Here is a 12,706-nt window from a genome sequence, read left to right on the forward strand (position 1 = left end):
CAGGTTTGGCTCAGAAGAAGGCAGCCCCAACAGAGGTGAGTGTCTGGAGGGGACGAAGGGCCTGGGGTCCCCACCTTGACCGCTTCCTCCCTACCCGCGGAGAAGCTGTTTGGCCTGAGGCAGCTCACCGCACCTTTCTGGGCCCCAGATGCCATCCAGTGTCCACAGGCAGGATGAACATGAGGTCTGTGCCAGCCGCATCTTGAGAGGTCAGGGTGAAATTCTGTGATGGAGGAGGGGGCCCCGCATCTGAGGGGCCGCGCCCCTAGTGGCAAGGGTGCCTGGTCAGGGCTGCAGGGGCAGGAAGGGCTTCTCTGGGTTCCAGGTCACGTGGAGCCAGGACTATGGGGTGGGCGGTGGGGAGACAGCAGCTCTCACAGGGGTACTGGGGGCAGGAATGGAAGACCCGGCTGGAGGGTCAGATGCTGCCCAGAGGGCGATGCCCGAGGCTACCAGCTCCACCCGTACCATCGGTGTCTGTGAGCCACACAGGCGTAGTGCACAGTTAGGCTATGTGCAGCCTACGTGTGCGTGTTTGTGTGCGTGTGTGCGCGTTTTCCTGTGTGCATTTGCCTGTGTGCACATGTGTTTGCCAGTGTGCATGTTTGCCTGTGTGCGTGTTTGCCTGTGTGCGTTTGCCTGTGTGCATGTGTGTTTGCCAGTGTGCATGTTTGCCTGTGTGCGTGTGCACGTTTGCCTGTGTGCGTTTGCCTGTGTGCACGTGTTTGCCAGTGTGCATGTTTGCCTGTGTGTGCATGTGCATGTGTTTGCCTGTGTGCATATTTGCCTGTGTGCATATTTGCCTATGTACACGTGTGTTTGCCTGTGTGCGCATGTGCACGTGTTTGCCTGTGTGCACGTTTGCCTGTGTGCACATGTGTTTGCCTGTGTGCATGTTTGCCTTGTGCATGTGTGCATGTTTGACAGTACATGTTTGCCTGTGTGCACGTGTGTTTGCTGGTGTGCAGGTATGCCTGTATGCATGTTTGCGTTGCACGTGTGCACGTGTGTTTGCTGGTGTGCATGTTTGTGTGTGCGTGTGTTTGCCGATGTGCATGTTTGCCTGTGTGCGCGTGTGCATGTGTTTACCTGTGTACATGTTTGCCTGTGTGCACGTGTGTTTGCCTGTGTGCATGTTTGCCTGTGTGCGCGTGTGCACGTGTTTGCCTGTGTGCGTGTTTGCCTGTGTGCACGTGTGCACTTGTGTTTGCCTGTGTGCGTGTTTGCCTGTGTGCGCGTGTGCACGTATGTTTGCCGGTGTGCATGTTTGCCTGTGTGCACGTGTGCACGTGTGTTTGCTGGTGTGCATGTTTGCCTGTGTGCGCGTGTGCACGTGTTTGCCTATGTGCATGTTTGCCTGTGTGCACGTGTTTGCCGGTGTGCACGTTTGCCTGTGTGTGTGCACATGTGCGTGTAGATGGGTCCTTTCCATGCCCTGTCATTGCTGCCTGTCTCCTCCGGAGAGCTTTCTCTGCACAGTGGCCCTGCCTTTGCAGCTTCTGCCAGCCTTGTGGCACCTAGTGGCCTTCTTCCCAGCCCCAGTGGGCGTGGTGGGGTGGGCCGTCCCCTGAGGGCGCTCGAGCTGCTGCATCTCCTGTTTTCCCGCATGCAGTCCTCAGGGGACCTGTTCCTGAGCCCCATTCCCAGGAGCAGTCCCCAAGGCACCTGCCCCACCTGGGCCGCCCTTGGGCCCTGTGTCCATAGCCAGAGCTGGGAGGGCTTTGTCCACCAGGCCTGGGACCCTGGGATCCTTCCTCAGAGTCCCCCGGCCTGGGGGCAGTGTGGAGGGTGGCGCGGGTGACGGGATGAATTCCTGGGGAGAGTCTGCCCCCTGGCGGCCGCCCGGGAGAAGCACATGGCTGAGCAGCGTCGGCTGCGGAGGGAGGGCAGGACAGGGCAGGCAGGGGTCAGGGCTGCAGGAGCATCCCTGGGGCTGATAGCAGTGGGATGGGGTCTGGCCAGTGGAGGGTCTGTGGGCTCTCCTAGCAAACGCAGTGGCACTCCTTAAATGATGGTGCCAGGCGGGGCTGTTCTCCTTGGTTGGCCTCTGTGTCCCTTCAGGCTCCCACGGCCCCTCTTCACATCCTCCCACGAGGGCAGCAGGCTGAGGCCCCCTGGGGTCAGCAGCTCATCCATGTGCTGGGACGCCTGCGCTGCCCGACAGCTTGTAGGAGCCGGGCCTGACCCTGGCCAGTGAGATCGTCTCCCTCAGGGACGAGATGCTCTTTACACTCCTCCCAGCCCAGGGGTCTCACAGTTAGGGGTCCTGGTGAGGGAGAGGGGTTACGACTCCCACCAGCACCTCAGGTGGTGGATGGGACGCTCTGAGGCTGGTCTGGCTCACACCATGTGGGCAGGAAGCCTGACCCCCGCTCTGTTCCCACCCCCACCTCAGTCCTGTTTTTTGTTTTTGTTTTTTTTGAGACAGAGTCTCGCTCTGTCACCCAGGCTGGAGTGCAGTGGGTCAATCTCGGCTCATTGCAAGCTCCGCCTCCCAGGTCCACACCATTCTCCTGCCTCAGCCTTCCGAGTAGCTGGGACTACAGGCGCCCGCAGTCCTGTTTTTAAAAAATACCCACTTTACTGAGATGTGATTCACATGCTATATAGCTCACCCTCTGAAGTGTGCAGTAAATGACTTTTGGTACATTTGTAGAGTTGTGTGGGGACATCTGTGCTTGTCACAACTGGGAGGTGCTCCTGGGATGGAGTGGGTGGAGGCCAGGGATGCTGCTCAGCACCTCAAAGAACAGTCCAGCCCCAGTGTCCACAGCACCTGGGGGAGACCCTGAAGTTAGGGGGCTGGGGCTGCCCAATCCTCTTGCCCTTCTTGAGGACCCAGAGGTCTCCACCTCGGAGTGAGCGCTTCTGAGTGTCCAGCATGGGACACTGAGGGGACCCAGCCAGCCCACCAGGCGCCCATGGGTGAGAGACCTCCTGCTGCATCTCGGAGTTGCCTGGACCTGCCCCCTGCCCTGTGTACCCCTGCTGGGCCCAACAACTAAACTCTTTCTTGGCAGGGTTTCAGAGCATGCCCTGCCCCGGTGGGTGTGCTCCTCACGGAGTTAACGCTTCCTGCTTCCTCTTCCCAGGCCCTGTCGATGATGGCGCAGCCGGGCCCTGGCCATGGGAAGAAGTTGGGCCATCGAGGTGTGGACGCATCTGGCGAAACCACCTACAAGAAGGTTCCTCGGCTCCCCTTAGCTGGCTGGGGGGAGCTGGAGGGAGCAGAGGGGCGGGAGTTCCCACTGGTACCGTGGATGGGGCCCGTCGTCCCCGACACAAACCAGGGTGTGCACAGGGACAGGTGTGTAGAGCACACCTCGAGGGCAGAGACTCGATTCCTCAGTCCTGGACGAGGCCCCACTGTTTGCTGTCCTTGCTGGGCGGCTGGGCAGTGTGCTCCGTGGGTCAGCCTGGCTGCAATGTCTGCCCGGCTCTGAGTCCTTGAAACCTTGGGCAGAGCCTGGGCTCTCGGCCCTGGTGAGAGAGAGGGGTTACGGGCCCTGCCACCACCTCGGGCAGTGGACGGGACACTCTGAGGCTGGCCTGGCTAACACCATGTTGGTAGGAAACCTGACCCCCGCTCTGTTCCCACCCCCACCTAGGGCTTGTTTTTTCAAAAATAACTGTTTTACTGAGATGTGATTCATATACTGTATAATTCAGCCTTTAAAGTGTGCAGTAAATGACTTTTACTACATTTGCAGAGTCGTGCAGCCATTACCTCTAATTCCAGAACATTCCATCAACTCAAATAGCAACCCTGTCCCCATTAGCAGTCGCCCCCCATCCCCCACTCCTAGCCCCGGCACCCCGCGTCCCTTTCCTGCCTCTGTGGATTGGCCTGTCCTGGACGTTTCATGGAAATGGAATCACACACGGTGTGGCTTTCTGTGTCTGGCGTCTCTCACTGAGCATGGCGTCCTCAGGGTTCATTCGCGCTGGGGCCCGCGTCAGAGCCTTGCTCCTGTTCACGGCTGAGTCGAGTTCTGGCACGCGGGACGCCCGTGCTGCGCTTGTCCCTTGCTGCGTCGTGGACGCTGGCGTGGTTCGCACTCCTGGCCGTTGTGAATTGTGCTGCTGAGGACACGTGTGTGTGTCTCTGTGTGGATACGTGTGTTCGTTCGTCTTGGGCAGACACCCAGGAGCAGAATTGCCAAGTCACGTGTAACTCAGTGTCACTTCTGAGAAACTTGCAAACTGTTCTCCGCGGCCGCTGTACCATTTTCCAAGCCCAGCAGTGGTGACTGAGGCCCGGTGTCCCCGCATCCTCACCAGCCCCCGTGATTGTTGTCTCTGATTCTGGCGTCCTCGTGGGTGGGTGTGAGGTGGTGTCTCTTCAAGGTGTTTTTTTGTTTATTTGTTTTTGTAGAGACGGGGGTTTCGCCATGTTGCCCAGGCTGCTCTCGAACTCCTAGGCTCAGGCGATCTTCCCACCCTGGCCTCCTGAGTGGCCAGGATTCCAGGCGTGAGCCACCGTGCACGCCCCCCCTGTGGTTTGATTTGCTTTCCATTGGTACCCAGTGATATGGAGCGTCTTTGCGGGCTTCAGGGCCATTTGTATGTTATCTCTGGGCACATGTCTATTCTGTCCGTGGCATCTCGGGGAGGTGAACATGCAGGCCAGACCCCCACCACCCAGAGTGTGGTTTAGGAGGGAGGCAGCGGCCGAACCTGGGCAGTAGCAGAAACCTCCCTCCCTGCCCCCTCGCACCTGCGACAGGAGAACTGGAGGCCAGAGTTAGAGACCAGAGGTATGGGCCGGCTTCCCAGGGCTAACGTGAACATAGCCCCAAGAGCACACAGTGAGAATAATGCTAACAATGCTGGTGGCAAATATAACAGCAGCTGGCCGGGCGTGGTGGCTCACGCCTGGAATCCCAGCACTTTGGGAGGCTGAGGCGGGAGAATCCTGAGATCAGGAGTTGGAGACCAGCCTGGGCAACATGGCACAACCTTGTCTCTACTAAAAATACAAAAAAATAATTAGTCAGGTGTGGTGGCGTGTGCCTGTAATCCCAGTTACTCGGGAGGCTGAGGCAGAGAACAGCTTGAACCTGAGAAGCGGAGGTTGCGGTGAGCTATCACACCACTGCACTCCAGCCTGGGCAACAGAGCAAGACTCTGTCTCAAAAAAAAAAAAAATAACGGCCGGGCGCGGTGGCTGGCTCACGCCCTGTAATCCCAAGCACTTTGGGAAGGACGAGGTGGGCGGGATCACGAGGTCAGGAGATCAAGACCCATCTTGGCTAACCACGGTGAGCACACCCGGTCTCTTACTAAAAATACAAAAACATTAGACCGGGTGTGGGTGGCAGGCACGCTGTAGTGCCCAGCTAGCTCCAGGAGGCTGAGGCAGGAGCAATGGTGTGAACTCAGGAGGTGAGCTTCTGGCAGTGAGTGGACGATCCACCACTGGAGCGGCTCCGAGCCTGGCGACCAGAGCGAGAGCCTCCATCTCACAAAAAAATTTAAAAAATAATAATACCGGCGCGGCGCGCGGGCTCCAAGGCCTGGTAACCGGCCAGCACCTCTGGGAGGCTCGAGACGGGGTGCACTCACCGAGGTCACGCGAGATCGAGACAGCATCCGGTCAACACGGCCGAACGCGCTGTCTCTACTAGAAAGGATCACGCAAAAAACTAGCCGGGCCGAGTTCGGCGGGGCGGCCTGTAGTCGCGCCCCAGCTCACTGCAGTGAGGCTCGAGGCGCAGGAGAATAGTTGAACGCGGCGAGGCGGACTTGCAGGGCCGCTGAGATCTCGGCCCACTGCACTCCCAGCCTGGGGCAAGCTGCGAAGACTCCGATCTCAAAAAATACGAACTAACAAAATAAATAAATAAATAAATAAATAATAATAATAATAACAGTGCCGGTGCGGTGGCTCACACCTGCAATCCCAGCACTTTGGGAGGCCAAGGTAGGCAGATCAGCTGAGGTCAGGAGTTCAAGACCAGCCTGGCCAACATGGTGAAACCCCATCTCTACTAAAAATACAAAAATTAACCAGGCGTGATGGCGGGTGCCTGTAATCCCAGCTACTCAGGAGACTGAGGCAGGAGAATCACTTCAACTTGGGAGGTGGAGGTTGCAGTGAGCTGAGATTGCACCACTGCACTCCAGCCTGGACGACAGAGCAAAAGCCTGTCTCAAAAAATAAACAAACAAATAAAAATAATAATAACAGCAGCTGGCACCATGTCCCCAAGAGGGCCAGAACCATTGTACCCGTCCCTGTCTACAGGCAGGGAAACTGAGGCACAGAGCAGCCATGTGGGTTGCCCAGTGTGACCACGTGCATTACATAGAAAGCAGCTAGCAGGAACCCGCATCTGAAGACGTGAAAGTGATCTGGGCATCTCGCTGTAAACGGTACCCCCTAAAAACAAACCCTGATAGTGAACCAACCCTTGCTAAGTTGGAGCTGTTTCAGAATGTGAGAACCTTCTAGAACCTAGCTAGCCAACAGGACTGGAGGGCTGAGTGACGCGGTGCAGCAGTCACAGCCAAGCCCTATCCTGGCTGTGTGGCCCAAGGGAGGGTGGCTTCACCCCCCGGCCTGATGTCCATGGCTCAACAGCCGCAGGACAGGTGACCCCGGGGTCACCGGGAGGGGGTTGGCAGGTGCGGGGTCCCGAGCTGCAGCTGGACACGGTCTCTACCCCCTGGTGCACACAGCGGGTGCAGGGCAGCTTGGGGAGCAGGCAGGGGCCCTGACGCTCTGGTCTCCCCGCAGACCACCTCCTCTACCCTGAAGGGCGCCATCCAGCTGGGCATCGGCTACACCGTGGGCCACCTGAGCTCCAAGCCCGAGCGCGATGTGCTCATGCAGGACTTCTACGTGGTGGAGAGCATCTTCTTCCCCAGGTGGGCCGGGCCCCGGAGCCTCAGGCCTCACCCGGCACATGCGTGGCTGTGACATGGAGTGGCCTGTCCTGAGCGCCCTTCTCTGCTGAAAGCAGCACCTGGCCCCTCCTGGCGCCTCCTTGGCCTTGAGCTCTGGCCCTCTGTCCGTCAGGACATTGGTTTGCTGCTAAATCAGAGACCCAGTGTGAAAGCAGTTTAAGAACGGGAAAAAGAGGCCGGGCGCGGTGGCTCAAGCCTGTAATCCCAGCACTGTGGGAGGCCGAGACGGGCGGATCATGAGGTCAGGAGATCGAGACCATCTGGCTAACACGGTGAAACCCCGTCTCTATTAAAAAATACAAAAAAAAACTACCTGGGCGAGGTGGCAGGCGCCTGTAGTCCCAGCTACTCCGGAGGCTGAGGCAGGAGAATGGCGTAAACCCGGGAGGCGGAGCTTGCAGTGAGCTGAGATCTGGCCACTGCACTCCACAGCCTGGGCAACACAGCGAGACTCCGTCTCAAAAAAAAAGAAAAAGAAAAAAAAAAAACAGGAAAAAGAAAAGGTAGAAGTTAGCTCTTTTCTAATCTACAAATACCAATGGGCAGTGCAGGGCTGGTCAGGAGGCTCCATGGTGTTGGGGTCCTGGGATCCTTCTGGTCACCCCACACCACCATCCTCAATATACAGCTCTGTGACCAGTGGCCCCAGGTGGCTGCCCAGGCTCCTGCCATCACGGCTGCATTCCAGCCACAGGAGGAAAGAGAAGGAGAACAACACAGCCCTTCCCTTGAGAACATAACCAGTGTTTCTGCTGCACTTGTGTCATTGGCTGGGTGCAGTCACACGACCACACCAAGCTGCAAGAGCCTGGGGCGGCGTGGTCCTATTCTTGGCAGCCATGTGCCTGACCAACACTGTGGGCCCCATTGTTAATCAAAGAAGAGAGGGTGGTTACTGGGGGACAGTTCCATCAGGAGCCCCATGTTGCTTGTGGGATTGGGCCATTTCCAGGAAGCCTTGGAGCTGAGCCGCTAGAGGCTCAGCTGCTAGAGGCACTAGGAGGGGCCATGGCAGGGGTGGGGGAGAGGTGCCAGCCCCCCCTCACAGGCTTCCTCCTGTCCTTCCTCCACAGTGAAGGCAGCAACCTCACCCCCGCCCACCACTTCCAGGACTTCCGTTTCAAGACCTATGCACCTGTCGCCTTCCGCTACTTCCGGGAGCTCTTCGGGATCCGGCCAGATGATTACTTGGTAAGCGTATTTGCCATTATGGGCTTCCTGGCTTGAAACAGAACATGTGTTGGGTCTCGGAGGGTCTGTGGGTCAGGCACTGGGGGCAGCCTCCCTGGGTTCCTGGTGTAGGGTTATGGTCAGGTTCGGGGCCGGGGTCTCCATGAGACTCACTGGGGAAGGGGGAGGGATCGGCCTCCAAGCTCACATCGCTGGCGGCTGCGGAACTCCGTCCTGGCTGGCGTTGGCTGGGAGCCTCCTCCATTCCTTGTCATGTGGGTCTTGTCATCAAAGCGTCCACTCACCAAAGAGATGGTACAGTCTTCTGCAGCCTGGTGCCAAAGTGACTGACCCATCTTCAGACTTAGGGTTAGAACAAGGCACTGGGACATGGGCGCCACTGGGGACCCGCGTAGCCGGCCCTCCCAAGCTCTAGCTGTGGCTCTGTCGTTTCAAGTTAGAAAAGTCAAAATCGAGGCCAACCCCTTTGACGTAGCAGCCCATCATCCGGGCTCCTGAAAGAGGCGTGTGGAAGGCGGCGCTCACCGCGGCGGCTCCAGAGCTCACCAGCACCAGCACCACTTCTCAAAGCTCTGGGTGGCCTTTTCCCAAGCTTGCTGGTCATGCTGAGGACTTTGTGTCAGGGAAAACGTGAACTCCGTAGACGAGTGTGGTTGGCGTTCTGGCTGTCACGGCAGCGCGGTCCCCGGGGCCGGGAGCCTGTGGTTCTCCGATCCTGCCCTCACCCACAGTGGTCGGTTCCTTGTGCCTTTGGTGGTTGGTGACCGTGCATGCGTTTGGTTTCTCTCAGGCTGTAGGAAGCGCCTGAGGCTGCACTCTTCCAGGGAGAATGAGCATGTGCTGCAGCCGGGGGTACATGCGACCCCCCGAGAACTCCAGCCTTGTTCAGGTGCCCGGGAGTCACCATGTCCCTGGGTTGTGTCACCAAAGCCCAGCCTCCTGACTTCAGTGTCCCAGCGTTTGCCTGAGCTCGGCAGGGCAGCGGGGAGTGAACAGACAGCTGGGGTTTTTGCCTAGAAATGGCCCTCGGGTGACCTGGACGCCACTGTGTGAGGCGGCCGGGAATGGGAGGCGGCACCCTGGCTCATAGCAGAGACGGCACTCGCGTCCATTAGCAGGAGTGGATGGATACAAGCCGAGCTGGGGCCGTCTGGGTCTCCCCTAGAACCTGATGAGACCGCATTCCGGGGCCTCAGGCCGGGTGTGCGCCCACAGCGTCTTGGGGCCAACCTGGTGTTGGTGACCCCCGAATCGTCCTCATCTGAGGAGTGTGAGAATTCTCCTGGGGGCCCCCAGCCTCTGTCCAGGCTGTGGTGTGCGTGTGGCCATGAGCCAGTGGCAGGAGGATGGGCCAGTGTGCATGTTGCCGTCCACAGGGCCCCTGAGCCTGAGTGGCGACAGGTGGGGCTCGGGGGGGACTGGGGGTTGCTGGTACTTCTCTGATTGGATAGCTGAGGTCACAGTCCACCCTGGTAAAAGGGGTAGCCCCAGCAAGGCCCCCAGCTCAGGACAGCCAGGAAGGAGAAGGCGGAGGTTGGACGCGAGGGCGAGGTGGGGCTCAGCCCTGCCCAGCAGTCAGCGGAGGGTGGAGAGGAGGCCGAGGTCAGTGGCACGGCTGCCGAGAGCCCCAGCACCGACGAAGGAGGCCGTGGGGGGTTGTCCTGGCACTGCCTGGCTCAGAAACCCACTCATGGGGCCTGCTTCCCTGTGGCAGCTGAGGCCCATGGAGGCCACAGCCCTGCAATGCCATTAGCTGTGTGGCTTCAGAATTTCCGTCGTTGGTGGTGTTTGTACAAAGCTGAATGTGCCTTTCCACAGTGTTTTCCGCTCTGCGGGTGAGATCAGCCTCCCCGTCCTGCCACCGTGGAGAGGGAGCAGTGATTTGTGCCTCGGGGGGGACACTCTGGCTGCATGGGGCGTCCCCTGCTGCAGGTGACCTGAGGACAGTGGCCCAGGGCTTGGCGGGGTTCCCCTGGCCTCCCAGGGAGGGCACCAGCCCCAGGAGAGACCCGCCCTCACTCTGCACTGCTGCGTCTGTATCGGGGAGGCTGGAGGGTGTCCTGCTGCGGCGGGAAGGGCGGAGGAACCACGTGGGCTCTGAGTTTCCCGTGGATATTTGTGGCTCGTGGCTGTGGGCGGAGAAAGGGAGGCAGATGGCTGGGCTGGGCGACAGCAGTGGCCTGGATAGAACTCCCTCCAGCCTCTGAGTCCACCACCCACGGTGCTCTCACCCTGCACCGTCACTCCCAGCCAGGCCATGGCAGAAGCAGCGCGTGCAGGAGGAAGGACCCTCGCTGTTCTGAGCTGCCAAGGTTGGCAGGGCCGTTGCTGACTCCGCAGAATCCAGCCTGTGTTGACCGACGTGTGATAACTGATGGCGCCGTTCCCTGGCCCGAGACCACTTCGGGCAGTGGAGGGCGGGGATAGTGACTTGAGCCCAAGGAGGGACAGGGGCATTCCCAGGCCCTGGGCCTGAAGTGACGTCATGTTTCCGGCGTTCTCTGGCCGCCAAGCACATTCACACCTCAGAGCATGTGTGGCGCTGGGGACCCAACTCACACCTCAAGCCTCTGGGTCTTCCAGCATTTTCCAAAGGTGGTTCCCCTCACTTCTTGGGGTTTTTTTTGAAACAGAGTCTTTCTTACTCTGTTGCCCAAGTTTTAGGGCAGTGGTGCTGTCCCAGCTCACAGCAGCCTCGACCTCCTGAGCTCAAGTGATCCTCCCACCTCAGCCTCCCAAGTAGCTGGGACCACAGATGTGCGCCACCACGCCTGTGTTTTGTTTTGTTTTTTAGTGCAGATGAGGCCTCGCTCTGTTGCCCAGGCTGGTCTTGAACTCCTGGGCTCAAACAATCCTTCCTCCTCAGCCTCCCAAGGTGCTGGGATTACCAAGTGCTGGGTGAGCTGCTGTGCCTGGCCTCCCCTCGCTTCTACTTGCCACCACTCCTGACTCTGGGGACACCCCCCACCTGCTTAGCACAGCAGCGTTCTTCCCAGCGGGGTGGGCGGCACTCAGCTCTCAGAGACCACCCTTCTGTTGTCCGGCAGACACGGACCCAGCGTTAACCCTGGGTGGGCCTGCCTCACTCCGCTGATGGGGAGCGGGCTCTGACCTCATCTGTGACCAGTTAGGATTTTGCAGGGCGTGACCCAGGTGGCCTTAGCCACACGCACACTTCATTGGTTCCATACCCAGAAGACGCAGGGTAGCTCCCGTGGTCTCATCTTCACTCTTGTCCTTAACAAATAGAGCATCTGTTGTGTGTCAGTGACGCAAAAAACTTTCGTCTCCATGGACCGACTGCCTAATGTCTAGGAGAGGGCATGGAGGCAGAGAGACAGTGAGCACATCATGAAACAAACAACAGCAGGGGCTGAGAAAAAGGGGCAGAGAGGTGGGGAGGAAGGGCTTGGACTGGGGTGCCAGGGGCCAGAGTGGGGCCTGCCCATCAGAGATGCAGCTTCCATCCCAGAGGTTACCTTCTGGTCCAGTGTGGCTGCTGAGGTTCCGGCCATCACATGAGCATCTCAGGAGAGAACTAGGTGGGAAGGAGAGAAGGGCAAATACGCAGGTACTCCAGCTGCCTGTTGCCCATCTGGGGAGCCTTCCCTGAGTTCCACCCCACAGCTTCTGCTTGTGACTCATGGGGCAGAGCTGGTGTTGTGGCCGCACCAGCTGCAGGGGTGCTGGGAGCACCTTTTAGCCATGCACATCAGCACCCCTGTACGATCCGGTGTCTGCTCCTAACGAGAGCGGGAGGCAGCCTGGGGAGTGCGTCCTAGCAGGCCAGCCCTTGGGCTGCAGAGTCAGCTCGGCCTCAGGCTCCAGTCCTTGCTGGCCGGCCTCAGGCAAGTCGCTCGCCCTCTCTGAGCCTCTCTTTCTGCATCTGTAAAATGCAGCGACACATCGTCAGGTCCTGGCGCTGTTGGGCAGACGGAAGCCAGTGCCGTCTGTGTGTCCAGCAGCTCGGGGCCCGCTGACCCGGCTCCTCTGCTTCCAGTATTCCCTGTGCAATGAGCCGCTGATCGAGCTGTCCAACCCGGGTGCCAGCGGCTCCCTCTTCTACGTCACCAGCGACGACGAGTTCATCATCAAGACTGTCATGCACAAGGAGGCCGAGTTCCTGCAGAAGCTGCTGCCCGGCTACTACATGGTGCGTGGCCCGCCCTGCGGGGTGGACGGCTCCTCCATCAGCCCCTGCTCCCGGCCGACAGGAGCAGACGTCTGCAAGGCTGGGGCAAGCAGGCGTCCTTGGGGCGCAGCGAGAGGCATCTTGGGCCCCAGGCTCTCCCCCTCAGGGGTCCCCCATCGGGCTTCCCCAGCACCAGTCACCGGTGTCAGGAGCTGCCCTCTCTTCCTCCTGTGGCCACACGCCCTGAGGGCCGTTCCAGGCAGGGCTGGGTGGGCATCGGCTCCTGCCTGGCTCCCCGTCCCCACCTGGCCAACACCCGCTATGAGCCGTGGGCCCCAGAACCGGCAGCCCGTGGGCAATGTCTCTCAGCTGCCACGGAGGCCCAAGCGGCCCAAGGGTGACTCAGAGGGATCCAGAAAGGAGGGGGACAGGCCACCAGCCGGCACCCCACAAAAGACCAGCCGCTCGGGCAGG

General features: G+C 59.5%; 1 protein-coding gene across 2 annotated transcripts in view; it reads left to right on the forward strand.

Moving 5' to 3' along the window:
- Positions 1-12,706, forward strand: part of LOC108512122 (phosphatidylinositol 4-phosphate 5-kinase type-1 gamma) — a 45,701-nt gene that overhangs the window by 27,749 nt on the left and 5,246 nt on the right. For both annotated transcript variants that reach the window (XM_017847226.1, XM_017847227.1), the window contains exons 2-6: positions 4-35; positions 3,093-3,185; positions 6,740-6,870; positions 7,983-8,100; positions 12,101-12,253. In XM_017847226.1, coding sequence (XP_017702715.1) covers positions 4-35; positions 3,093-3,185; positions 6,740-6,870; positions 7,983-8,100; positions 12,101-12,253 — 527 coding nt within the window. The remainder of the gene's footprint in view (positions 1-3; positions 36-3,092; positions 3,186-6,739; positions 6,871-7,982; positions 8,101-12,100; positions 12,254-12,706) is intronic.

The sequence above is a fragment of the Rhinopithecus bieti genome, unplaced genomic scaffold, assembly GCF_001698545.2.
Source record: "Rhinopithecus bieti isolate Rb0 unplaced genomic scaffold, ASM169854v2 scaffold_28055, whole genome shotgun sequence".
Classification (NCBI taxonomy): Eukaryota; Metazoa; Chordata; class Mammalia; order Primates; family Cercopithecidae; genus Rhinopithecus; species Rhinopithecus bieti.